The sequence below is a fragment of the Aulostomus chinensis genome, chromosome 22 (genome assembly GCF_037954235.1).
Source record: "Aulostomus chinensis isolate RoL2024-O1b breed Wild chromosome 22, RoL_Achi_v1.0, whole genome shotgun sequence".
Taxonomy (NCBI): Eukaryota; Metazoa; Chordata; class Actinopteri; order Syngnathiformes; family Aulostomidae; genus Aulostomus; species Aulostomus chinensis.
The window spans coordinates 18,251,446-18,278,846 of NC_141341.1; the positions used below are offsets into that span (position 1 = coordinate 18,251,446).

Here is a 27,401-nt window from a genome sequence, read left to right on the forward strand (position 1 = left end):
AAACAAAAGAGAGATGGATCACGGACGTGACACCGAAGGCATTCCTGCCAAAAAAAACTTAAGTGTTCCTGTAAATACCTCGATAAATGGAACTCTGAATTTCCCTTTCTAACGAGGAGCAGAAAGGGGGATAGCCACGCTTTCTGTAGGATTTGTAATAGCGACTTTAGTGTCTCCCACGGAGGAAGGAATGATGTCAGCCAGCATGAGAAATCCGCCAAGCACAAGCGCGGGCTCGAGGCACGGAATCATGCCCAGGCGATGTCAGTATTTCTGACTAGAAATACCGCGGAGGCAGACCAGGTCACAAATGCGGAGGTTAAAATGGCAATGCTGTGTGCCAAAAACAACGTTGCTTTTACTTTCTGCGATGACTTCAACAAGTGTGTAGCTGAGATGTTCCTGGATATTTTAATGTAGGAATTTTCACAGCATTTCAGTGTCAACAAAGGTAGGCCTATTCTGATCACCTAATTTTAGTTAGTAAGCGGTTGACAAGTTGTTTTTAGACATCTTGTACACCTGTCTCAGATGTAAGGGACACTGGAGCTTAATTGGGGTGGTGGGATGGCTTGCAGCGATCACCAGAAAATTTCCCTTATTTTCAAATCCAAAACTTGACAGGTATGGCCTTGTGGAAGAGAAGTTCTGTAACATTTAAACAGTGTTGCAAGCTGAAATGCACTTAGCAAGCGCAATCCATTAGAAATGTGAAAGATCGTAGTTTGTTTTGTTTAACCTCATTCACTGACATCAGGAAGTCAGCCCTGGTAATGTTGGCCCACTGTCGTAGCAAAGGCACTACTCTAGTAAACACGCATAGCTTTCAGATGTGTCCAGATCGCTTCACAGCGCTTAAGTTAAATTTGACATTTGGCTGTGACAAATGCTGGTGTAAATTGCTTTTCAGATGCCTCCAGCATTCTACTCAAGGCTTTTCAGGTTATGGAAACAGTTGCTTTGATGGTGCGTCCCTGCTCACTGTGTACTAATGGAAGGCCTTGAATTGTTCCGTTTTAGTACGTTTAACTGCACCCACAAGCAGAAGGACGTTAAAAGGTCTGAGTATTTGATTCAAATTGTGCCAGAGTTTAAAAAAAAAAAAAGGGAATTCAAACTACCAGTTTTCAAATGTGTTTGACAAAAGCCTCAAATCCCTGTTAAATTTTGTATATTCACAGGTGAACTAGCTGAAGGCCCAACTGTGATCAGCAACCACATCACCCAAGGCTTGCCAGTGAAGCGTGCGTCACTGTAAAACATGGCGTGTCAGGCAGCTTGTTTTATGCTCAAGAATTTACCTGACTATCAAGTCACCTGCAGCGCCATCATTACGTTCTCCTGCCTTGAAATTTCAGTCAACTCCCACAGAAGCATAGCTCCAGACATCTTAAGAGGTACATATTGGGCCAGAGCCTTCCCTCAAGACTGGGATAATGTATAAAAAAAAAACAACACTTCTAGTTTCATCACATCTTTATTACATCAAGATTCACAACTTGGGAAGAGTAGCACTTGACAAAGTTGATGAACTCCATTGGCAGGTTCCAACTGCTTTGGTAAAATTCCCTTGACCTACAGAGAGAATACATAGTAAATTGATAAAAGCCAAGGGCATCTTCATGAAACATTACTCTAGGGCTGACCTCAGTCCCATATCCGCAAACTTCATCCAACAGTCCACAATTTATTCAAGTGGTCATCATGGATCAGAAACTTCAATACACGATCTTTAGAGTGTATTTACGTACCTTCTGGCTCAGGCCCTCACAAGCAGTCCAACCAGACTGAAGGATCCAATCACACTGTAGCTTGAAAAGAAAGAAAAGTTTCAGCACTCACATCTCAGAGCATGAAAATTGGCTGAAATGTCAAACTGTAGGGCAGTTGAGTGGCTGCTGGTGGCATCAAGTTCCACAACAGTCAAAGACCACCCCATTTTCTTGCATGCATTTGGAGAACTCGGGTCAACATCAAGCCCAAGTCCTTAGGATAGCATGCTTAAACATGAGCTAAAGTCATGAGGAGAACTTACCAGGACAGTCATCTGGTCACTTTTCCACTCGCCACAAGTTTCTCCTGAAGGAAAGCATAGTGAAGCTTCTGTAAATCTCTCGTCACTTCCTCCAAAAATCATTTGGGACGATGATGTGGCTCAGCAAATTAAAATGTCTCAGTCAAACATGATCTCAGTGAGGGCAAGTGTGTCATCACAGCCAGGAATGTTAATGCAAGCCATTGGACTCGAGTAGATACCTTTGTGCATTGTTGCCCATTTCAGGTTTTGATGTGCCATCGTCATCATCCCCCACAGTCATGATCCAATACCTGTAGAAAGATCACCCAGTCGGGGTCAGCCAAAGTTGATACGAGAGCTGTGACAATGCACGGATCTAAGACAAATTCATTTGGAAAATTGTGTTGAGGAGGACAGGCGCAGAGCAAATGTGCAGCGAGTCCAGTGAAATATGGCCTGCAGTGGAAATTCTTTTAACATCAGTTAACATCAGTCCCTGTAGTGGCAGTACTGCAGCGTTTCATACAGTAGAATCATCACTTCATTCTTGCAGTGGAATGACTTCAGTTCTGCTCCCCTGACTGTGAAACACTAAATTTATGGAACCCTCTGGCAAGCTTTTTACAGTGCAAGGCTGGTAATCTCCCATTTGAACACAGAAGGGAAGTCATTTAAAATGACCAGCCCATCCAAAACCAGTTCACTTTGCAATAAGATGCCAAGATTCAGTCAAGACATTAGTCCCCATATGCATTCATGTTCAGTTTGATTATTCACATGCGCACAAATGTAGACCGTAATTAACGCTGCACCTTTGAAACATGATCAATGCAGCGTCCATGCCCTGAGCGCTGGCACACCACTTCTTTGAATAAGAATCACAATTGCAGGCTTGATGACTACTTAACATTTTAAATTTAAAAATGTCCTTCCCCTATATGTTGCTGGAGCAGTTATTTTTTAACTGAACAGCGACCGTCGGTGAAAGTGTTCATCTTGGCTTCCTTTTGACCGTTCACTACTACATGAGAGCATGAACGGCTTCGATCGGAGCCTGCTCATGACAGAAGTTTGGAACACTGTCCAGTACTTGCCTGTATTCTACACGGATGTCCATGGTGAGGAGGGAGGGCTGCACCGTCGACTGCTGACCGTTCCTAAAAAAAGACGAGTAGTCAGTGACTGCTCTTAATATTGCTCTGTGTCCGTGTCCTGTTTCGCACGTTCAATTTGACACGAGGAAATACAAGGTGATTGGATCCGTTCCAAAACGACAACTGGGACAAAGCATCGTCTCCATCGTTCTTTAAGCTGCGTTACATAAATAACCAACCGATGAATGGGTTGACTTTGCCACGTGGTTAATATGCACCCTGTTAGCATAGAGCTAAAGGCCGCAATATAAATCCCATCAAGCAAAAGTTCTACAGCGAGCAGGATTGTGTACTGTTGGTAGTTTTATAACTTGTAGCATAACACGATTGCCCATTAAAATCTGATCCGACTGACTATCTTGGTAGCTGCATTTGCTCACATCTGCTAGCTTACGTGCTAGCGTAGCTTCCGTTAGCCTCGATTAACCCACATTATGCTCAGTCCAGTCTTCTGTTATCCGTGAGACTAAGAAACACACACCATAAATATATGTGTGTGTGTGTGTGTGTATAAATTTGAAAACGTAACCACGTGCTGTGAGGCCTTACCATAGTCCTTGTTAGCGCAGCTTCGTCCGCTGGACAGGCTGGAAGGCAAAGAGGCAGATTGTCACGTCCTGCGCGTTTATATACGCAGGCGCAGAGCAACTGCCCACGTCCTCTTGCATGATGGGACATGTATTTCAAAATGCAATACGCCTAGACCATAACGTCTGATACATTTTGATACCTCAGGCATATACATGCAAAGAAAAAAAAAACGAGTTTTGAAAAACAGGCATTTAATGTATAAAGACTGAAATATGCTAAGCTACGGGTTAAAGGCGTGGATTTGGCCCAAATGGAGCGTTTTGGGCGGCTTCAGAACCACGGACAGCAACCCGTTGTCTGTGCGTTCTAGTTCCACACGGCGTAAAGTGGAGCCATCTTTTGTGTTGTTTAAAAATAAGAAGTCATTGTCAATTAAAAATCCCTCTTGGTAAAACAGGCACCGGATTGATGTGGATTAAAGCTAAGTAAGCGTTTAAAGAATTCCGTCAGGCCCCAAATCCCACTGGTTTACGTCTCGGTCTTAAAAACACAATTTCCTCATTGAATGGTGCTGCAGGTTCGTGGTGGTGGGTGTCTTTGGCGGACGTTTAGTGGAGCATAGGTAAATCTATCACATGATTGCTCCGTCCTCGCAGTCTCTCGTACAGCAGAAGGCAGCAGCAGCTGCTGGGGGGGTTCATGTAAACACGTCGCGCACTGGGCTTTGTCTCTCTCGTTCACACTCACTCACACACACACGCTCACACACACACTTAGTGCCCCCTCTAGTCATGCGATGGATATTTTGTGGCAATACCAGTTCAGGATCATTTTACTCGGGGATTCCACAGTGGGGAAGTCGTCGTTGCTGAAGCGATTCACGGACGGTATTTACAGCGATGTGGCGGATCCGACGGTCGGGGTCGATTTTTATGCCCGCTCCCTTGATATTGAGCCGGGGGTGAAAATCAAGCTGCAGCTCTGGGACACAGCTGGACAGGAACGGTTCAGGTAGGAAACACAAATGTGCTTCGTGTAAAAAGATCAAATAAAATCAAATTCAAAATGTCTCGGAATGGATTATAACTGTCGTAAGAGGGTGGATTTGACTTTAAATCATAGGTAGGCCTCGCTCCGCGGTCATGTTTGGTTGCTATTTTCAATAAGCTTATCTCACTTGAATGCAGGTCATGTCCCTTGTCGGCGCCATAAAATTAACTGAGTACAGCGGTGAAGACAAAGGTCAGAAGAAGATTATATAGACCTCGATCTTATGATGCTTGGGCCTGCATAGCATTCGAGCTGCATGGTTGCATTCATGGGAGGATGATGGGCAGCCTCTTCATACTTAGGCCCCAATTTCATTCTCCAATAAAGTCTCCAGGGTAACACAAGGATGGCAACTCTTTATCCAAATCTTGTTTGTCGCTTTAATTTGTCCTGTTGCGTATTTTGTTTTATGTGTCTGTAGTGTCATGGATCATTTACTTGAAAGTAACTCTGTCTAGAGAAGCTATTAGATCTGCTTTTCATTTTGAAACCCAAGCATCAAAGGGTATTTTCTTCTGGGCTTCGCCACACTTTCACTTCTGCCTGAACTGATTTGATGATGAGGGGAGTTTGTGAAATCTCTTACCTTCATGCAGGGTTTGGAACGTGCGTATAAATGGATGTGTTCAGTGCCTGCTTTGTGGTTATTTGATGCAGGTAAATGTAATACCATCAGAGGTTTCTCACCCAGTTCAGTTATTAAACTAGAAAAACAAGATACTTGGTCTGGTAACTGCCAATATTTATGTCAGGGTAAGTTAAAATACACAAATGAAATCTGTCATTATAATTGCAACGTTAATTCAGAACCCCCATCCGTGGATGGAAACATATACAGTAGTGAATGGAGTGTCGTCATCAGTAAACACAACCTTAGACTAACTGATAAAAGACGACAGGTCAACAATAAATCAAGACAAGTGGTGATTATTGGTCATGCATCCCTGTGTGTACAGAGGCAACATGGCAAGACCTGCTTTTATACGCTGGCAATTGCCTGAGCTCCAGAGGTGCTTTCACCAAGTCTTCTTTCACCACAAACTCTTCCTCAACCTTAAGAAGGTCTTGCTTGACAGACCAGTATGAGGTTTCGTAGACTTTCTTGCTGTATACGTGACCGCGTTTGACTGAATTAGTGACCATTTCAAGTTCAAAGAAATGTCACTGTTTACTTGCACGGACTGAATGAAAAGTAAAAGGTGTAGCACGATGTCTTTGAAGGAACTGCAGTTTTCTTCACCTCAGGTGTTTGAGCAGATCAGCTGGTGGCGTGTTACCTTTGGAACCCTTCAAACTAAAATTGAATTATTCCTGCCACAAGCTCTTCTTACAATATACACCTGTCAGATAATTTATACTAACGAGCTGCTGCAGGGAATTTGACTGAAATTGATGTAAGAATTTCACATTCTGCCACCAGTCTGTCACAGTGGTAAACACAGATGTGAAAACTGCCTTTGCTTTAATGCTAACGCTCATTTGGCCCACTTAGTGTGGCTATGCATGCCGAAACTACATGCATAGCCACTACTTCTCTAGTTCAGTGTTGTTCAATATGGAGAGGGTGAATATATAATATCACAATGTATAATATACATAGCATGCTTAAACATTCATTGAGCATAAATCTTCTGAAACTTCTGGTGAGAAAGCAGAAGCACGTGTGAAATACTGAAGTACAAGATACGTACAGCAAACTGCATAAGCAGTGAGGCTACTTGTGATGCGGGTTTAAACATGGACAAATACTGAATAGATAGTAGATCAGAGCTACAGAGTTGAATCCCCAAAAGTGAAGAGGCACAGTGAGCTCACGGAGGCATTTTTTTTCCCCCGCTGCATCGCTTCTTTGTGATTCTAAATCAAAGAAGAAGCCAGTTACGTATTTTCAGCTTGAAGCTAATGGCAATTAATGGCAAACAACAGCGACAACAACCGAACAAGAACAAAACTGTCAAATTTAAAATCCATTTAAAAACCCTCAAGCACATCCTCTGGTATGAGCCGCACTTCTTTATCTAGTTCCGTACTCAGTAATCAACCAACACTTCGATTCGAGCGAAAACAAACTCTTTTTTTTTCTTTCTTTTTTTTTTTGCCTCTTTTCTTGTTTCAGTGTTAGGTTCAAAGTAAAATTGGCTATCTTGAACATTTTAAGATGTTCAATCTACTCACTCTTTAAGATTGTACTTCAAGTAGTGCATAGAAGTTTCATGGAATTTGTAAATTATTGCATCAGCTTAGCTGACATTGGAGACACAACTGTAAATGACAGCGTCATGTGTAGAGGGATAGAAATGAATAGCAGGGACACTTTGACCCGGATTATTGACTTTAATAGTGATTGAGTGCGTTTACATGGGCGTAAGTATCTCAGTAATGATTGGATTTATGTGTCCCCTTTATATGTCTGAAACTGGGAACAGCCTTTTGCCGCTTTAGAGAAACCTAGTTTTGCAACCTGAAGAACTCCAAAATCCGAAAGGAGTCAGAAATAGGGACACTAATATGTGTCATTTATGCATGGATATCATTATTAAAGTTTCTTTTTCTGCATGTAAATACCTCATCTAGAATACGATCAAAATTGGGATATGTTGCATAACCAGGATGCCTAAATCCAAGTAAATGCTTCCAGTGTTCTTAGACAAAGTGCCTTTCTCTGAGACACCCCTCTGAACACATTCATGCTTGCCTTGACAAGACTGCAGACTTTACTGGAAAAGTTCCATCAACAGTTTAAAATAGCTCGGGAATATGAACTCCAGTGGTCTTGGGACAGTAACAGACAACTTTGCCCGCGGGTAAATGCACAGTGTTGGTCTAAGTTGTCCATTATGTTTTGGAACTGAGCTGTGATCATTTAGCCTGGAAGCACTAACATGTCGTCGTCTCTCTACCCACCAGGTCCATCACAACATCGTATTACCGTAATTCTGTGGGAGGGCTTCTAGTGTTTGATCTCACCAATCGCAAGACCTTTGATCATGTGAGGGAGTGGCACAAAGAGGTGAGTGAGCACATCCTCCCTCACCACATGGTCTACATCCTCATTGGTCACAAGAGTGATCTCAACAAGGACCGCAAGGTGAGCCGAGACGAGGCGGAACAACTGGCAGCCGAGCTGGGCATCCGCTATGTGGAGACATCAGCCAAGTGCAACAGTAACGTGGACCGGGCCTTCGAGCTACTGACCAAAGACATCTATGAGCTGATGAAGATGGGTGAGATTGTCACACGCGATGGTTGGGATGGGGTGAAGAGTGGCCTGACTGCTAAGGTCCTCTACCCAAGTGATGATGAAGAAGAACTAGCTGCTGCCTCCGCTGAAAAGAGCTGCCACTGCTGACTGAGAAGGCTCTGTGTCCAGAACACTGTCCCGTCCCACCAAGAGCTCACCATGTCTCGTCTATCGATGTCACCACCCATCACCTCCTCACCTTGTGCTTTGTGCCCGTACATTGTAACGTCTACTGACGTGGGATGCTTTGTAAAAGGGGGCTGGTGTATATGTCAATGTGTAGCTCATTAACAAGTCGTATCTTTAAATCCACACGGTGGAGCATGAGCTGAGCTGTTTTACAAGGTTGAGGAATAACAGAGGAGTACAAAGCATGCAGTGGAGATCAGACTTTTAGACTTAGAAGTTTGCCAAAACTAATTTTCATAGCTGTGGAGTTATCAGACTACTGAGTAAGCTGAAGCTACATGAACTTAATGTGGTCTGGGATCACCACCATTTCAAATGGGTTGTACCTGTCAAACATTGTGCAATGCTTTGCCTGACATATTTGTCACTGTAATATTGTAAATAATCTATAGGGATGACAGAGGAAAGGTCATGAAAGGCTGCTGAATACAGAGGTGGAATGTTACTAAGTACCTGTATTGCATTACTGTACTTAAGTCTCAATTTGAAGTACTGATACTTTACTTGAGTATTGCCAGTGCCATCATACCAACTTTATACTGATACATGATTATATCAGAATCAAATTTGTATTTTTCTCTTCACTGCATTTGTCTGATCATATTAGTTAATTCAGTGTACTTCGATTTTTTTCATACATTTGCTTTCCATTGAAAACATGTTTTTAATCTTTTCTACAAGCAGACAAATTAAGTGTTCCTTCATGGGTTATACCACTTGATTTACTCTGTAATTAGTTTAAAAAAAATGTGTATAACAAAGCTAAAAACACAGCTGAGTACATGAAAATGAGATAAATGGTTCTCACAGGTTCTCGATGCAAAAGTATGATCCCCATAGTACAATGCATTGCTTTAAGCTGAACCACCGCGCAATCAAAATCTCCTCAACAGCTACAGCAGTTCAATGTGAAATCAATCCCAAAACCTCGTATATGATTTCAAATCACCGATATTAGCCATTTTACTTAAGTCACTCTAGTGAGTTGTTTTACTTTTCATTCTTAAAAAGCAAGTTTTAGGGGACGGCCAGCACCTAAAATGGAATTTCACTCTCCAAACCAGCAGGAGGCAGCAAATTAGAAAATGGGGATGTCCAACTCTATTACAAGAAACAAGGAAGTGTTCACTTCCCCGCGTGAGCCAGAGGAATTTATGTTCTTTTAGGAGTTGATTCATGCAACAACACTTGGCTATGATGATGAGCTTGGGCAGAGATCTGACAGAATGAGATTGCTTAGACGAGCAAAAGAAAAACAAATTGTTTCCTTTGTATGGTAGCTGGGCTGGGCCACTGCACCATGGCGCTGTGGTGACTCACTCTTGCTGGGTACGGTTCTCCAGGTATAGGTAGATATTTATCATAACCCTGTGTCCTATGAGTACAGACACGGCCCCGGCATCTTTTAGCTCCAGTAGTTAACTCATGCCTTTTGGGGAAAATAAATTGTACAGCTGGACTAAATGGGCGTATGTTTTGCTGATAAAGCTCACAGTATCTACTTTTAATGTAAGGCAGCCCTTTATTGGTAGTGGTGTTTTTCTATGGTGGTATTTAAGTAAAGGACCTGAGTACTCCTTCCGCCTTTGACTGAGTTGATAGTGGAACAGATACAGTGCTCAGAAAAATATATGACACAATATTAAGTCAACGTGCTCCACCTGCTACTGTAAGCTGTATGTGCACTTTCACTAAACTGACCCTTTGATCATTCTGTAAAGAGATGAGTCTGTTTTTGTAAAAAAAGATAGAGACTATTTCTAGATAAGCTGTAAACCTTAAAGATAGTCCAGGTTCCATTTAGACTTCTATGTTTTAGAGCGTCAACATTGTTTTATTAAATTCTCAACATGTAATTTATATTTATTATCCATTCGGAGACTTAATGGATGTTAGCTTATTAGATCCAGTTCCAAGAATGCATGGAATTCCCACTCTGCTGCGGAAATGTAACAGAGTTGCAAAATTGAATTTTGAGAAAATGAATGCATCCGAGTATTAAAGCTGGATCAAATTTGTTACCGTGCCCTGACGTCGTGACGATATAGCAGCAGCGCTTACATGTCCTCCAAACCCAACCGGAGTGTGCAATGGCTCTCTGGATTAGTTTTTGTCAGGAATGACTTTTCTTCAACCACATTTCCACCTCCCGTTATCTTGTGTACAAACTGCATTGACAAAATCATTTGATCTGACGACACCCATCATTTGTGACTTGTTGGAGTCTTGTTTGTTATGCAACCCATAAAAAAACTAAGATAACTCAAGAACTCATGAGCTGACGATAACAAAGGTTAACATAAACGAATGCATGAATAAAATGAGCCAGTACACTTTAGATCCATGATGTCAGTGGTGCACTTTTTCGCGGCTTCTGTTTGATGAAAAAAATATTCTTCATGGAGGCATACAACTTGTCGCGTTTTGTTTTGTGCAAGGACATTTAAAACTGATGTTTTTTGATGATGCCTTCACCTGGAAATGTTCCCTTATTTAGCACGTTGGATCGATAGGGCATCAACCTTTGATTTTGCATTGACCCTCATGTGTCACACAGGTATTGGTACCAATTTTCTTCATTCTTCGAAGCTCAACAAAGACTAAACTGCAATCTCAATTATAAAACTGTAACTGACCTCCGACAGCAGTACTTTCATCCCTTTGAACAGGACGCAAGCAGCTCTTAAGCTTCACAAAAGTCAGTAATCGCTAGTGCTTACATACCTTTCGCATAACTTTAGCATTTACAGTTCATAAAAGTTGCTTCACTGACTTGTGACTCTTCTAATACTAAATGTAACGTGACCGTTGAGGTCATCTCGCTGCTGTGGGCAGTGAACTGCATTTTTCATGAATACATGTCTGTGCACATGACATCTAATAGCAGAGGTTTTAAAATGTATATTTTAAAACCTCCTCTAGGTTTTAATGGCAGACACTGAATACCTGTTTTGAGCACACAATGGGATACAGTTCACTAGGAACTCTGCTCTTTTCCCACTGCTAACTCACCCTTCACCAGCATCTCACACATGCACACACTGTCAGCAACAACCTGCAACTTCTATATTTTAGTTCTTCACGGGCCTCTTTTATGAGGCCGTGAGGATATTGTTCTTTAAAATGGCGGAGGCCAAATGGGTGAAATATACTCGCAGCTTTGTGTATGAGACAGAATATATCCTGAAATTAGTGCACCATCCCTTTCCTTTTTACTTTCCTGTGCATATTGAATCTCTATTCTTCCAGGTGCACCACCATCTTTTTCCAGTCAGGGTTCTGTGAAAACTGTTTTTATTTGACAATCAGGTGTTAGTATTTCATGTTGTTGGTGCAGGTGATGAACACTGAAAATGCTCCTTTGACAACCAGTCCTTTCATCTGAACAGGGTTCGATTGTATAATGTTTTAACTTGTATGCTGCTGCTGTGAGGTTAACAAAACGTTCTTCAGTGAGCACCATGACTCCAGTTCTTCAGTACTCCATGGAACCTTTGCACTGCTCCCTCTGAAGAAAGCAGCCTCCGAGCTTTATGGAAAGAAATTGCTGTGAATGACTGTCTCATGGGATGGAGCTTATTTCTCTGTAAGCATCAGTAGATACACTTCAATCCACCAATGACAGGCAGTGAAATACAATGCATTCATCATTTTTCTGCTGAAGAGAATTAGGGTCACCCATGAGAAAAACAAGGAGAGGAGGTATAGTTTTTCATCATGCGCTTCAAGGAAAAGCTGAAATGTTGAGAAAAAAAAGTCCAAATGTTGAGCCAAAAGTCAACACGTGTTTCCTCAGAACACTTCCTTCCTTCCTTCCTTCCTTCCTTCCTTCCTTCCTTCCTTCCTTCCTTCCTTCCTTCAGAAGAGTCACAGATTTCACCACAGTCTCTGCAAAGTCCTAGTCCTGAAAACTTCGGTGTGTTTGTTAGCTAAAAGAGAAAGTATTTCTTTGTTACTAAAGCCCAGCCCAAAGTATAGTTTCACCAATTAATCAAACCGCCTGCACGGCATTTTGTAGAAGCAGTCACGTGCTGGTTGTTACAGTCTCAAAAGGTCGACTTTGTATTTCTACTTTTTTCTCGTAATTCTAATTGGACTTTATTCTCAACATCGTATTTCGAATTTTTTTCTCAACATTTCGACTTTTTTCTCGAAGCGCGTGATGGAAAAAAAAAAAGTCTACCACCTCTCCTTTTTTTTCCTCGTGGGTAGCCCTAATACACTTCCGTCTCCTCCAGACTTTAAAAAATGAAAAAAGAAAAAAAAAAAAAGACCATCCTGAGCAGTGATGTAGACGCCTGTCTAAATTCTAGCCCTTTCAAGCTCATTTATTCTGGTCTATTTATTTATCCTTCTGGGCAGCCCACTCCAGCAGAAACAACAATCCGCGTAAAAGTCCCACTTCCACCCGTATCCATGAAGCCTATTTAATCCAGCTGGATGTGTTGGTTTGGTCGCACACTGACATCTTAGCCTTAGAAATAAGAGCCCATTTCTGAAAGTCTTGAACCATGGATGGTGTGTCTCATGATGTATGGAGCTCCAAAACTGTCAAAGCTGCATTGAAGCTCAAGAACTGAGAAGCCTGCTGGTTGATACCTTAGCACAACACTGTATAGCTTCTGATCCCCATGGTCACATTTCACAGCTTTACTGAATAAATGTTATTTATTTTATATATTATGTACAATGGATTTGCCTTTTCTTTGATGTGATTTTATTGATTGTCTAAAAAAATAAATAGATGTTCAATGAATCATGTTTGGATCTGTATGTTTTGCGGCGCTTTATATGAATGATGGGACAAGGTTTGTCTAGTTGAGGTGAAAATTGGACACAGGGAACATCACGCTATTCCTACCTGGGAACTTCCCAGGAAAATTAGATATGCATGAGTCTCTGAGATTCATGTTCGAGTGGGAAACGAAACAAGCAGGGAAAGGGGATGTATAGGCAAAGATAATATGGGCAAAGGATGGATTGAAGAAAAAGTGAAAGTTTTGGGTGTGTGGATAGGCATAAAGTTAGGATAAAATGCAAATATTCATACAATAAGCCCGAATGTAAAAACACACTGGATGTGTTGAGATGTTTAACAGGGTTAAAATGGACGTCCAGCTTATCTTCAATAAAAATCAATCATACAGAATGGATTCGGTCCGTGTCAGACGATGGGAATTCTGTTTATGTTTCAGCTGCAAATTCATCACTTCAGAAGTTAGAGGTGCAGCTTGAAGCTGCGAGAATGAGAGGTAGCACTAAAACAACCCCTCTGCTATGTCTCCTAGTGGAAGAGTATGAAATATCATCCATCTCAAACGCTTACGGTTTACGATGACGAACCGATGAACCGATCTCCAAGGACAGGACTGTGGACCAACACCGATGGGAGCTTCTGCCAAGGTAGTTTTTTTGTGTTGAACAGTGAGGAAGTAAGAAGACACGCAACACTTTGAAACGGTGTATCCCTTTAGTAGTGCTACCAGTAACAGTAACTTCAGGGATCTCTGCAATTGGAAAAATATACATTTACATAATATTTATAAACTGTTGCAAGTTTAGTTGAGGGTAGGCTACAAAAACAAAAAAATAACATTGTTACATATTGACAAACTTCACTTGTGTGAACAACAAAATGTGTTAGAAAATACTCGTCGGGAGGATGGTCCAGGACCCATGTACCCGGCTCACCTTCCAACACCGTAGATGGCGGTAGGCAGTTTTACGGGTTTTCCCATCCACCATAACACTAACGAAGAAGACAAGCCCTCTTTACCCGTCATGCTATTCGAGAATCAATCTTCACATCCAAATACGATTACATTTTAATCCGAATGGAATAATGAGAATTATTTCGAAGCTTTTGTGCTACATTTATATGACGAAGCATCTGATAAAACAATCCTGATAACCATTTAATGTCACGCCCGGGCAACCATGAGTGAGAAACACGTTACTGCAGTTCAGGCTGGGAGACGTTCCTAATTTTTAATTAAAAAGGGCTTCTGCAATGCTTTGCATAAGGCGACTCGTTAAACGGTTACCTTACGGAATCGACATCAAGAGATTTCGGAAGCATAATTTTTGATCTCCGGAGCTGCTAGTGATCCACTATCCTGGCGCTCCTCTTAACATGTAAATAATAATAGTCTAAAGCAGGATACGCGAACCTATTATCAACATTTGTAGTTCCCTCTTGGTCTCATGTAAATTCACCACAGATCCAATAGAACGTGTGGACGTCCATTGATAGAAAGAACTCGAAACAGACAAACGGTGCAACTTAAATCGTCTCAAAGTTGAAAACCCATTCCTCTCACGTGTACAATCACTAGGAAACCATTGGGGGTGTGGGATAATAGCCGATAAACTTCAAAGCTATAAAAGTTGGGTCATGTTTCAGTACTCAGCTCTGCGTGGATGTAAAATATCATTGCAATCTGTATAAATACAACACATCGGCAACGAAACGCTGAGCGCTACCGACACACGGGGGCTTCTCACTCCGTGATGCGTGTAATCCTATGAAATGGCAACACAATAAACACCCGAACACCACGTAAGCGTCGCTCTCGGATTAATTACCAAATTATTGAGGAGTAAAGGAGAATAAAGTGAATTTCAACTAAATCGTGTCAGTTTATAAGAACATAGACACAAGCCGAGCGATGTTGGGCAGGAAGTCAAGCTAAATTAGCCCACTGCGCATGCGCCCAATCTCCCCACATTCTAGGGATGCGATTCTCTTCATAAAACGGTAAGGGCAAGCTATTTACCTACTATGTGAGTATCAGTGCATTCAGTTGTAAAATACCAACCCCTCTTACAACACCAACGGCAGGTTAAATAAGGAGTTTGGGTAAATTTAGAGGGGGTTCATCTGGCTAGGCTCGTACCGAATGGAGGGGCAACGCCGTCGCCGTGCCGTTGTTTGCTGTACGTGCCGCCGCACAGGGAGACGTCATTTTGAGGGGGAGCGGAGAGTTAAAATGCACAGTTACGAAGGGACGTACGGTTCATACACAAGCAGCACGTAGCCGTCACTGTGTAAATGCATAGCTTTACCTGCCCTGGGCGGTATAGTTAACAATATTGTCCACATTGCCACATATCATGTTACGCCCTGACGTAAGCGTAATGGCTACCGTCAAGCCGAGTGTGGATCTCGGCAGCAGTGAAAAGTCGCTTCCTTCTGCGGTCGTGGCACCCAGATTACCTTAAAAAATACAAGTCTTGTAGCTGCAACAGAACGGATGCTTTTAGATCAAGTGTCGATCTGAATAATTTACCGATGTAAGGGTTGCGATAATCTCCCCACAGCACGCAGAGGTGCGGGTTATTGTTCCCGTAACTTACTCACATGAAGAATATGTTTGTGTTCTTGTCAAAAACGTCAGTGCATCATGTAACAACTCGAGATTGACATTATTGCGATTTGAATGCTTAGAGTACGGTGGCCCTTAGAGTACAAAAACACTTTTAGACAAAATGGTGAAAAAGAGAAACAAATCTAGAAGACCAGATGTGTAATTTGCTTTTGTAATGGTAGTGTTCATGGTAGGACCATAAAAAATTAATCAAACAGAGGAACTTAAATACATAAGTTTCTTTGAGCTGAGTAGTTTTATTTCCCCAACTTGCATTTTAATTTTGAGTAATTGGTGTCCTGATCAATTCTGAATCTAACAACATAAATAGCAGGTTTTTGCTGTGAGGCGACAGTGCTATCCACTGCACCACTAGCATTAAACATTACACACACAAAAAAATACTTTGTTTACTTATATCAAAACATGATTAATGAATCCCACATATGGGCTTAAAGTGAATTCATTGCATTATATCGATTCTTCTTTCAGATGAATAAACTCTTGGATAGATTTAGAAAAGGCCCCCCCTCCTCCAGTCTGCTCTGAATGTAATGGCGGCCACGGATGACGTCACTGTGTCCATGGGAGAGGTGGTGATGGTGAAGGCTGATGGTGAAGGTGACTCTGATGACCCCAATAAGACCCAGGTTATACTCCAGCTGCAGCCCATCACTGCAGGGTAAATGTGACTCAAGGCTCTGAAACAGACTGAGACCGTAGACTAGAGTTCAGCTGACTGAACATCCAAATGCTGAATGAATCCCCGTGGGACAGGAGATGCATGGACTTTCTCATGCAGCTACTTTCACATGGGGAGCTACTGACTTACTCAGTCGCGATGATGATACCTTGGCCTCACTGTATTGAACTAGGTTCGTAAAATTGTGAAAAAACTAAAAAGTCATGGAACTGGAAAATTACCATTTCCACACCTGGAAAAGTTTCTGAAAAATAAAACTGGAAAAATTATGGATCAAGCAAATTTGCTTCGCAAGAACTTGCGTGTATGTGGGTCAGTTAAGATGAACTCGCCAGAAGCTGATATTTGGTACATGTCTAAATTGTATCAAACTTTTTGGATTATCATATGTTGTTGTTAAATGTACACTGGTGAATTGTGATGTGGATTTCTCTGTTCATTTTTATTCTGAAAGAAATGTTTCAGTGAACACCTCATGAAATATTTATTCAGTAAAAAAATGTGTTTGAACCCCGGTTGAAGAGTTTTATTTTTTTTCCCTCTCTCTTTTTAATCTTATCTTAGACACTGGTTCCCTAACATTGTGAATCAAAATGTTTTATATATATATATATATATATATATGACTACATTTGTTGTTGTTGTTGTTGTTGTTTTGGCTATTTAAGGGAAATAGTCGTAGCAAGCAGAAAACCTTCATCTTAGCTCACTCTAACGTTGTTAGATCCCTCTCCATCAAGATGAAGCCTGCATGTCCACTGGCACACTGCTGATGCACGACACAGTCCGATGCCACACAATTAAATGAATAGATTGAAAATACTTTCACCCGTATCCAATCCAGCGATTCATTGCTAGATCATTGCAGCCCTACTTACAGGACCCTCTAACCCTGGAGAAATGCTCATCAAAAGAATCATTTGTCATTCCAGGGATGAATCAGCAGAAACTGATGCAGCTGTCATGGCTGTTGAAGCGCATCCAGGTAAGATAGTGTAAGAATGATGTTAAAAGAATGCATACGTTGTTTTGTTTTTTTCAACTTTGATAGAGTCATGCCTGCTTCCCCTTCTTTTAGACCAATCCGAGGGAGAGGATGTTGAGATCGGCTGCCCTATAACATGCGGTGACAGTAAAGCTGTGTTGCTAGTGAAGAAGTTTGTGTGCCCTGGAATCAATGTAAAATGTGTGAAGGTTAGTATTTGTCATGGTTTTTATGTCCAGATTGCACAAGATAGACTGCTGCTGCTGCTGCTGACATTAAAAGTCAAATGGCTTGTCCTTGATACCTTTTTTTTTAGCGAAGATGAGTCCAAAACCCCCCCCCCCCCCACCTCCAAAAAAAAATCTGCATTTTCTTTTTTTTCCAACGCGGTGCATTACTGGATACACCTTTACCGTTGCTGACATGCAGCACCTAACCACTGATATATTCAGCTGTGTGTGTTGCCAACCAACACAGGCGCTGCTACTTTGGCCGATGATGGCCATGAGAGCTTGGAAGCATCGGTGATGTTCTCCACAACTGGAGTGAAAAACAGGGTTAAATGGCAATAAAAGTATTTGATAGAAGGCTCCTTATAAACATACAGACCAAATTTTGACAAAAGCAATTAAAATGTATAGACGTGATTATTTCATTTGTTTATTTCTCAGGGGCAGTGCGCATTAATGAAAATTGCTAAAATTAGTGCAACATTTACCCAAAAGCTGGCTTTCATCTGGAGATGCTGGCAAGGCGTTAAGATGGTGGCCAAAAATCCAGAAACAAACTTTAAAATATAGTTGAGGCGTAAAGCTTGTTACTTACATGAGTACAAGAAGATGCTGAAGTGTACAAGAAGTTAGTTTACTTGTTTACTCCTTACTTAAGAAGCCAAGCCATCAATAATTGCAGCTACCCATCCACTTAAAGATGTGCTTATTTAACCCAGACTATATGATCTCTCCCAAATCAGAGATTTAAAACTCATCATCACTGTATTGATGCACTTTAAACACATTTCTTTTTTCTTTTTTTTTTTGTGTGTGTGTGTATCACAGTATTTAAGGTGCTGGCACGCAGAGTATTCTACACGAGTCACATCTCTGGCTGACTTCTCTGTCATTCATCTGTTTTATAACAATGCAGTACAGAGCAATTTCAGTGTAGATAAATACTCTTTTTTTTTTTCATAGGTTAAGTTTAATTGATTTGCTGCAACTCATTGAAAGTTGTCCTAAGGGATCCTGTATACCAATGCCTAATATACAGCTCCAAGTGTGATTCCAGAAGTGAAAATCCTTTCCATGTTCTCCTCAGAGAATATGCTGTCCACAGTCCTGAATTGACACAGCTAGGTTTCTGACTGGGGAGTGGGCTGTCACCGTGGAAATGTTAACTGCCGGCCATTTTAAGTTTTCTCTTATGTCTGTTGTCTGTTTCTTCCACTCACGCGCTGTGGGATGTTGCCGCCAAGCGCTCAGATGGCACAATCGCCATAAAAATGAGTGCATTTGTGCTGTCGGGCAGCCAGAATCTCACACACATAAACAGTGTACTGTATGGAGCTAGTGGAACTAGTTAAAACCCCACTCTGCGCCATTAATTGAACACATCAAACATAACTCCAGTGTGTTATAGGCACAATATATTGATTTGACACCACCTGAGAGTCGGCGAACAACAAAAAAAGTGTAGTTTGTCAGAAAATGTGGCAAAGAGGAGTTTTTAAAAGATCATTTATAATGTCCCGTTAAGAAAATTACATAGAGTCTCGTACCTTTGATGTCATTTTCCTATTTTCCCTTTTCCATTGAATCAAATATTTTATGGTTCCATTTTAACTACTCACTGGTTGGGTTGGTTCCAAGTTCAAAACTTTTTATATAAGGATATGTTGATATGGAAGTGAAGGAAACGATTTGGAAATTTATTAGGGGAACTGGAACCAACCAAAAAGTGGGCAGTCACTGCTGAGCACCTTATGATCCTCATTTTTCTTTGACTTGTATGTGGTGCTTTTCCTCCATGATAAACACAGCGTGGTTACTCTACCAATGCTCTCCTCACCAGTATGAAGACCAGCTTATCAGCCCAAAGCAGTTTGTACACATTTCTGGAAAAGCCACCTTGAAAGACTGGAAGAGAGCAATCAGGATGGGGGGCGTCATGCTAAGGTGAGGCGCCCAAGTTTTGTATACATGCCCAAAGTCCTTCTGTCCATCCATCCATCCATTTTCTACACCGCTTATCCATTAAGGGTCACAGGGTGGAGCCTATCCTAGCGAGAAGCTGGGGTTCACTCTGGACGGGTCGCCAGTTCGTTGCAGTGCCATCAGGAGCAATTAGGGGCTCAGTATCTTGCTCAAGGACACTTGGACATGGTCACCGGGGGAAGTGGGGATCGAACCAGTGACCCTTCGGTTGCTAGAAGGCCAGCCATGCCAGCCACTTGTGCCCAAAGTCAGATGACAATATTCTTTATGGTTGGTTGCATGTCACAATATTCATCATCCAGTGTTTGTACTCTTAAAAGAGCGACAGGAGCTTTTCAGACCAGGAAATTCAATGCACTATGTGCAATCCAAAGACAAGCGGCATTAGCAAGTGTCCACAGCGCTTCAGGACCACTTGTGATCAGATCCCACTTTCCCCCCTCTATATGCAAATGAACACCTACATTCATGTTTTTGTTTTGATTCAACCCAAAGGGTTGTCCTGAGACACGCGCCCTCATCATTTAGAAGTGACTCATGAAAATGAAAAACAGTATCCACATCATGTTTTTTCTTTTTAGCTCTATTGGAGTAAATGAAAATATAAATAATGAAATCAGATTTGGAGATAAAAGGGTGAAAAATGAAATTAATGAATGTGGAAATACAAAGTCAAGGGAATTGTTAAAAAAAGTATTTATTTGAATTTTTGTTTATTTTCAATTTTTTTTCTCACTTTTTTGGTATATTTAAGTATGGGTGAATCGTTTTTCATTACACTCCTATACCTACAATAAAAAAGACTCAATACGATGGATAACTAGAAAAGTGCCTTAAGTTTATGGTGCATGGTACAAGGACCTTTGAGACATATCCAAGTCATTCAAATTAGAATGAATAATTTGTTTGTGAAAGGGTTGTCATTTTTGTTTAAACTTTTAATTGGTTTTCTTTTGGCCATTCCAGGAATGTACCAAATCACGGCAGCATTTCCCACATCCTGTAAGACGCGATGTGCACCTTCTCCTTTGGGTCTTGTCTTTTTGAATGACAGGTGTGGGGAGTGTAGGAAACTAGTTTTCTGCCGAAAAAAAACCCAACTTGCTTCTCACTTGCCAGTCCAGAAGATATTTCCAGTGCTCATTGCCAAACATTTTTTCCCCCTGTACTCAAAGTTCATCTGCCCTGTCAGGTTTACAACAACAGTTTTTTTAATTTAACTGTTCATAATATTTGCTGCGAGGAAGTCACTGAGAAGCTGGCAAGATGAAGTCGGTGAAAACAGCCTCTATTCTTAGTACAATAGAAAACACAATAAAGAAATCCCAATGTAATGCTGCATAGCACCTGAACGTGTGAGTAAACTTTCTACTGGAGCATCAGGGATCCACCAAATGTCCCAAAGATGAAGCAGATGTGATGTAGACAGAAAACTCTGTCATGTTGTACGGTTTAATTTGCAATCTTTTGTGTTGCTGCACGTCTGACGTTTGTGTGTGTGTGTGTGTGTGTGTGTGTGTGTGTGTGTGTGTGTGTGTCTCTCACAAGCACAAGAGCAACAAGAGTGTCCATGTGTTGTGCACCCACCTTTAGAGGCTGTTCTTCTTACTGACTGAATGATGTGCTCTTTAAATAGCAGGAAACATACTGTAACACCACAACATGCCTCAAGATGTTTCCAGCTCAAAACCTCTCAATCATCAGCCTTGTTTCTAGAGAGCTCACGGCTACCAACAGACAAAACTGGCTACCAGTTAGCAGAAAATGTGGAACAGCTAGCAGTTAAACACTGAGGGGATATATTCACAAGTTTAAGTCGAAAAAGAAAAGTGGAGTTGGGAGTTAAAAAAAAAAAAACTGAACACAGAAAAAGATATTGAAGTCATGAACGCAATAAGTTTCCCCTTCACCTCATGCATTGATCTCACTGGTAAATGAAGAGTTGTGAGTACTCAGTGGAGGGCAGCTAAACACTGGCTGTATCTGGTCAGCCACATATCTGAAGTAGTTTGAGGCCCCATGAACATGCTCATGGGTTAAGACCTAAAGGTTGCTGGGTCCAGTTGCTAAAATTGATATGTTCATACCAATTTCTTAAACATATAGGTTTTTTTTAATCATTTGACAATTTTTAGGCATTTCTACAGCAAACATAGGAAAGCAGGGTCCCCTCACCTGTCATTCCAGCTAGCACATCCAAGCTAATGCTTTAGTTTTGACTCCTTTACTGAAACTTAACATACTGTATGTTTCGAAGAACAAAAATGGGGTTCTCGACTCTCTGTGATGCTTTTTAAATGCTTTTTTGTATTAATTTATTTTCCAAGAATTTATTCCTCTTCTGTTTTTTGTGGGTGAGACCCTCACACAAAACAATGCTCTAACTCGTGCTTTTTCCTTTTCCAGCAAGACAAGTTCAATTGGTGTAGAATTGTAGAAGCAGCATTGAAACAGAAACTACATCTAGGTGAAGTAGCTCAGTCACATTAAACAATGCTAATGTTTCTGCCAGCAGCATTTGCATCACGGATAGGGAAGATGTATGTTTCACCTCAAATCAAACTGAAGCACTGTCCGTTCTTCACCTCCTCACGCCCTTTCTAATGTCTTCGCTCTAGAAAAATGATGGATTCGGGCCAGCTCGACTTCTACCAGCATAGCACGTTGTGTACAAACACATGTCGCAGCACCAAGTTTGACCTCTTGATCAACAACACAAGGTTCCCCCCAGATGGGAGTGGAATGACCTCGCCAACATCCTCTCGAGGTGAGAACACTCCAGGGTTAGCTGACACATCTGGTCCCTGGGGAGCAATGAAGGAATGAAATTCTGAAAACAAAACATATTTGCCACTGCAGTTGTGTTCTGTTTCAACTTTAGCAGCTGCTATTTCTGGTTCCATTTCTTTCATGAATTCCTGTCTGTCTGCGTTGTCACATTGACTTTGTACATAATTTGCCCACAAGAAAGAAAAAAAAAAGCATCTCATTTGATATTAACTCAAAGACATGAAGTGTAATTCTTTAGCATGATGTACATTAATGTACATTTAGGAGAACGGAACTACTGTGATATATGAATAAAACCCCTAGAGAGAAGATGTATCCCTCTGTTGGCAGTATTGTGATTCAAAAATATTCATTCCATTTGTGATTACATTTTGTTGTTGTTGTTGTCGAGTTTGTGTAAGAGTCTTGGCTCACAAACTATTTTTGATACAAATACAGACAGTAACCTACTGGGAAAAACACACCAGATAACTGACAATTTTTACAGAATTATTCTCTGTTCTGGCTTTAGCCTTTAACATCGTGTTTCATCTGTCAGTATTGTCACGTTTTTACTGGTGGCGGCTGAAAATGAAAAGCTCCTACTTGAAGTTTTCCACTCTTACCAGATATTAGTTTGAATGAGGCCTCTGTTTCTGCTTGGCCATGGAATAGCTCTGCTACTGATACTGGTCCAGTGTTTGGTTGTTTCTCTGGCGGGTTTGAAGCATTATGTGTGTGCTCTTTTGTTATTTGCAGCTCAGATGGTCCTGGGTAATGGCGCTGCAGTGGGTGAGGACAGAATAGAGGCTCTGAGTGGGAAGGCGGACTGGAGCGCAAGCTCACTGGAGACTGCAGACAAGAAGGAATCTAACGAGATCTCAGGTCATAGAGAGCAAACGCTCCACTGCAGATCTTACTTAATACCACTCACGGAGCTCATCTATAGATGCTACACCAGCGACTGAGGCTTACTTGTGTTATCTGCATATCCACAGAGGATACACTGAATTTCTGGAAGGGGATTGCTGATGTGGGTTTGCTGGGTGAAGTGGTAACCAACATCAGCACGGAGCTGCTGGAGCTGCTTAATGGTGTGCAGCAACGCAAGGAGTCGGCTGCTTTACAAGATTCAGGTACAGACCAACACTAACGAGAACTGGCTGTTGGCCAGTCAGAACATGTGAAAGGGCTTAAGGGTGATTGATAGAGAAAGAAAGAACATATTCGGCTGCTGTTTGAAGCTGATGTGTGAAAAACCAACATCAGAAGGCTTTTCCAGTGCTGGTATAACAATAATAAGGAAGAGCCAATGATTCATTGTTTATAACAGCTGAATTTGTTCCTCCTTTCTGACTGACCAAATGACCTTATGATTGATTGCCGCACTGATCCCAGATTCCTGTCTGGTAGAGGTGGCAGTGCTCAGTAACCTGGCACAGGTGTTTGGCCTGCTCGACTCCGTCAAGAAGATGCTGGAAAAAAGGCGGCAGCAGACGGATGCCAGTCAGGAGCAAATCCTCAGTGCCCTCACCAGTGAGTATTCAAGATGAGCTGCCACATCCATTCCGACTCTTTTGTCAGTTGTTTATTCAACAGATGATGAATGGTACTTTGTTTCATGAATCATCGGTGGCCACCCTGACAAAAATCAAAATATAGTGTGTCAAGCTTCATCTAACCGTGACATATTTCCATTATCAGCTCCAGTTTTTCTAGATTCAGTGCCTATGTTAAAATGACATTAGCATTCTGATATTAACCTGATAAAGACAATACTCAATCGGGCATTTTAATTAGACTACTATTGTTGTCATGAACAGGGTAGAGTTGATATACACACCAAAGTGCGCCTGCCTCCAGAACATGAGGTGGTGACAGTGACTTTCTTCCAGTTACGTTTGACGTACAATGTCACATACCAAAGAAAATAACCAGCAGCATCGTTACAATGTGTTGAATGTGCTGTCGTTTCCTGGCCATGAGGACCAATTCCTTATTACTGTTCAACTTTCAGCTGAAACACCAGTGGAACCACAGACGTTGGCAGAATGGCAGGTTGATAAGGGGCAGATTGAGCCATATAAGTGGAGTAATTTGATCCCCAACCACATTACGTCTTTGTAAACAGTGACATTAATTAACATTCTATAAGAAAATAATATAAAAACATTGATTAAAATATTGTCTTATCTAGAAAAACGCTGATAGATCATTGCTGTCCGTGTCAGTATATTCAGTGATAAATAATTTGATTCAAGGTGGAAAAGAACAAATGAATCAATACAAAGAGCGGTATTTATGACCGAGAAAACAGCACTAAATCATTGCATCCGAGAGAGAAAAGTGCGAATGTTCAGAAGGAAAACAGTAAGCTAATTTTGGTCTGTGGATTGAGCTTGAAGATCACTTTGTCTGATATCATTTTCTTTCTCATGCAGAAAGAATGCTCATGAAATAGATATTGCTAGGTTATTTGTCAGTTTGGCAGCCCTAATTGCCAATTCAGTCATTTATTTGCTTTTTGTATTTAACCAGGAGGTCTCTTAAGATTGAAATCTGTTTCCCAAAGGAGACCAGGGCAAAGGCAGCGACAATTAGTTTTGATAGAAGTTTCTTGTGGCCATCAATTCTGATGAATACTGATTAATGTGTGTATGTGCGTGTGTTTAGCCCTGGAGGTGCAGTTGGCGGAGCAGAGGAAACAGCAGCAGGTGCGAGCTCTTCTGTCCTGCCCACAGCCTACCAAAACCAAAACTCCCACCAAGCGCCAGACCAAGCGGCCTCGTCTCCAGAGGCCTGCCTCTACCACTACCCTCCTGACCTCCCCCATCAACCAGCAGACCACCTTACAGCCTCAGCAGTTCACTGTTCTGTCCCCCATCTCATTGTCCTCCGTCAGTCAGCCATTCACTGTGGCAGGCCTGCCCATGGCCTCCCTGGCCCAATCTTCCAACACAGTCACCCTTCTCCCTGCTGGCTCACAGATCTTCACTCGCTACATGGTGACAGGAGACGGGAAAGCAGACACCATCACCTTGCATCCATCATCGGGCCTCACGCTGGTTGGCACCACCGCCATGCAGGACTCTAACCAGTTGGGCACAGTGATGAGCCCTGTAGAGCTGGTGCACCTGAGCCAGCAGACTGGTGGCGCAGAGATGGTGCCCATTGAGGGTCAGGTGGTGGATGGCACCATGTTGGTGCAGCAGCAAGTAATGCAGGGTGAGGTGGAGGGTGGCCAGGAGCACACAGTCATTGAAATCAACCCAGCTCCAGTGGAGCAGGCAGTGGGAGTGATGGAACTGCAGCTAACGAGTGAATCGGACAGAGATGGGGCCACCATGGTGGTCCAGAGCGGGATGGAGGTGACAATGGCAGCAGAGGGGGAGGACACACAGTGCCAAATGCAAGAGGGACAGACTGAGGGTGTTCAGGGACTGCAGCTGGATACCAGTGGACATTTGTCAGGTGTACAGATAGTTGTGATAGGAGACAATACTCAGGAAGAAAACAAGGTCAAATAAGGCAGACCTCCAGGTATGGACTGATGAAATTGTACATAAGCAGAAGTTCCAAATCCCGAAATTTCCTTGGTTTAAGGCCAGGCAGTAGGTTAGCCAATTTACCTTCCTGGGAGTCTTCACGTGCTCCTGACACTTGGTTATTTTTTATGGAAAGACTTGTTCCAACAGTTCAAATAAACTCGCTGGCTTGTTCAGACCCGGTATCAACACACATCCTGATAGATCTGATCACAAGTGGTGAGCTTTTAAGTGCGTGTATGAACACACTCCTGACAGCTTGACATCCCATCACACAGACCACATTTAGAGGTCGTCTGGGCCACACTGAAGGACACTGCGGTTCTCCAAATGGCAGCATATCATCATTTTAATTATTAGGGTTTTTTTTATTAACACAACACTTTGCAGAACCAATGGAGATGTATTGGGGGGTGGGGGGGGGGGGGGGGGTAAAGTGTGATTTGGTTTGCCTGGAACCTTCAAGATTGCACCCAGTGTGGACTGTTTTGATTTTCCTTCTTTTTTTTTTTAGATTTCCAGTCGATTAAACAGGAAAACCACTGCTGCTCTGATCTCTGTCTTTTAAACTCCAGAACTGAAGCTGTCCACTTGTGGTCAGATCCCTCAGGATGCATGTTCACTCCAGGCCTGCACAGGGTGTATGCTTCTGGTTGTGTTGTACTTTTAGGATAATTCCAGTTTGTTATAATATGGATCATAATTTTGTCATTTTGGCCATCATTTTGTCTGTATTAACATTGTACTCACCGAGTTAATTACTGAGGTCTGGGAACATGGACACGTCCCTAAAAACACAGCTTAACTGACAGAATCAAATAAGACCAGTGGTAGAGCTTTTTTGTTTCAAGCTCTGCATAGTTTGCTTCTTAGCGTTCTCATGCAAATACCAAAGTTTGGATTGCATTCTTTTACATCTAAATTGTGTTTTACATCTATTATTATTTATTATTTACAAATCAAGACCCCCTAAAAAAAAGAAAGAAAAGAAATTGCGACAATGAATAAGTATAATAACATGGATTACCTAACTTTATAAGCTTTTGCTATGGTAATTGCCTTGATTTGATTTGGAACTAAGTTATATAGCATTAGCTACTCAACTTGCATGCATTTTGTTACTGATACAACTAGTTAGCTCTCATGGAAAAGGTCAAGCACATTATGGTTAATGTTGTGTTCAGATGTAGTGCTGGGCCAAGTTTTGTCTGACATGGTTCACATACATTTCTTCCAGTTGGGTCCATGGATTCTTTGCACCGTTTCAGGCAACCATCCCTCACAGTCATCTCCTGGAGCTGTTACCTCCAGCTTCGATTTTGCTCTTCTAAACGGATCAAAAACATCTCCCGCAAAATAAGGTCTCACCTTTAAAGTGCTTGCTTTCTAGCAGAAGTTGGAGATGAATATCAGATCAGCCGGAGTTAGACAGCATCATGCGCATTTATCGTCAAAACCGATCGTTTTCAATGTGCGCAAGTGAACGGGCAGATGTGTGCTCTCCCAAAATTTGCATGGCATAGCCTGAACTTGCAGCTATTTGCACCTTGTGATCGCCTCGTATGCAATCATCTAACACATCATGAAGCTTGTCGGTTTTAATGTCTAAAGGTTTAAAATACTTTCAGGTGAGAGGA

General features: G+C 41.8%; 2 protein-coding genes, 1 long non-coding RNA gene and 5 other non-coding genes across 10 annotated transcripts; 3 read left to right on the top strand and 5 right to left on the bottom strand.

Annotated features, from left to right (window-relative positions):
* Positions 1–1,472: 1,472 nt before the first annotated feature.
* Positions 1,473–3,815, bottom strand: LOC147241028 (uncharacterized). The gene is made up of 6 exons (XR_015111257.1): positions 3,721–3,815; positions 3,112–3,174; positions 2,257–2,328; positions 2,036–2,079; positions 1,752–1,811; positions 1,473–1,575 (listed from the first exon to the last, which is right to left on the bottom strand). It is a non-coding gene; the product is annotated as an uncharacterized LOC147241028 (long non-coding RNA).
* On the bottom strand, positions 1,640–1,714 carry LOC147241029 (small nucleolar RNA SNORD99). Its single transcript, XR_015111405.1, has one exon. It is a non-coding gene; the product is annotated as a small nucleolar RNA SNORD99 (small nucleolar RNA).
* Positions 1,875–2,003, bottom strand: LOC147241030 (small nucleolar RNA SNORA44). The gene has a single exon (XR_015111397.1). It is a non-coding gene; the product is annotated as a small nucleolar RNA SNORA44 (small nucleolar RNA).
* On the bottom strand, positions 2,150–2,221 carry LOC147241031 (small nucleolar RNA SNORD103/SNORD85). Its single transcript, XR_015111393.1, has one exon. It is a non-coding gene; the product is annotated as a small nucleolar RNA SNORD103/SNORD85 (small nucleolar RNA).
* LOC147241032 (small nucleolar RNA SNORA16B/SNORA16A family) lies at positions 2,939–3,075 on the bottom strand. The gene has a single exon (XR_015111407.1). It is a non-coding gene; the product is annotated as a small nucleolar RNA SNORA16B/SNORA16A family (small nucleolar RNA).
* Positions 3,816–4,272: 457 nt separating the features above from the next.
* Positions 4,273–12,931, top strand: rab42a (RAB42, member RAS oncogene family a). The gene is made up of 2 exons (XM_086193599.1): positions 4,273–4,713; positions 7,660–12,931. Exons 1-2 carry the CDS (start codon positions 4,499–4,501, stop codon positions 8,099–8,101), a joined length of 657 nt encoding a protein of 218 aa, XP_086049725.1. The 5' UTR covers positions 4,273–4,498; the 3' UTR covers positions 8,102–12,931.
* Positions 12,932–14,176: 1,245 nt separating this feature from the next.
* On the top strand, positions 14,177–14,309 carry LOC147241034 (U11 spliceosomal RNA). Its single transcript, XR_015111403.1, has one exon. It is a non-coding gene; the product is annotated as a U11 spliceosomal RNA (small nuclear RNA).
* A 39-nt stretch (positions 14,310–14,348) lies between these two features.
* On the top strand, positions 14,349–26,161 carry gmeb1 (glucocorticoid modulatory element binding protein 1). 3 transcript variants are annotated; one of them, XM_086193039.1, is made up of 10 exons: positions 14,349–14,939; positions 16,042–16,231; positions 17,185–17,237; positions 17,331–17,446; positions 19,308–19,411; positions 22,069–22,217; positions 22,979–23,104; positions 23,218–23,355; positions 23,618–23,755; positions 24,893–26,161. In XM_086193039.1, exons 2-10 carry the CDS (start codon positions 16,104–16,106, stop codon positions 25,744–25,746), a joined length of 1,806 nt encoding a protein of 601 aa, XP_086049165.1. In that variant the 5' UTR covers positions 14,349–14,939; positions 16,042–16,103; the 3' UTR covers positions 25,747–26,161. The 3 variants fall into 3 exon arrangements, with proteins under 3 accessions (XP_086049165.1, XP_086049167.1, XP_086049166.1); XM_086193041.1 differs by having other exon boundaries at positions 14,350–14,939; positions 23,633–23,755; XM_086193040.1 differs by lacking the exon at positions 14,349–14,939 and adding an exon at positions 14,943–14,965.
* Positions 26,162–27,401: the final 1,240 nt, after the last annotated feature.

What these genes read in the sequence shown, in the direction of transcription:
- rab42a (XM_086193599.1), top strand. Translation starts at nt 4,499, where the DNA reads ATGGATATTTTGTGGCAATACCAGTTCAGGATCATTTTACTCGGGGAT. An exon ending in GCTGGACAGGAACGGTTCAG is followed by an intron (nt 4,714 to 7,659) that starts GTAGGAAACACA and finishes TCTACCCACCAG; the next exon opens with GTCCATCACAACATCGTATT.
- gmeb1 (XM_086193039.1), top strand. Translation starts at nt 16,104, where the DNA reads ATGGCGGCCACGGATGACGTCACTGTGTCCATGGGAGAGGTGGTGATG. An exon ending in GGCTGTTGAAGCGCATCCAG is followed by an intron (nt 17,238 to 17,330) that starts GTAAGATAGTGT and finishes CCCTTCTTTTAG; the next exon opens with ACCAATCCGAGGGAGAGGAT. An exon ending in AATCCTCAGTGCCCTCACCA is followed by an intron (nt 23,756 to 24,892) that starts GTGAGTATTCAA and finishes GCGTGTGTTTAG; the next exon opens with CCCTGGAGGTGCAGTTGGCG.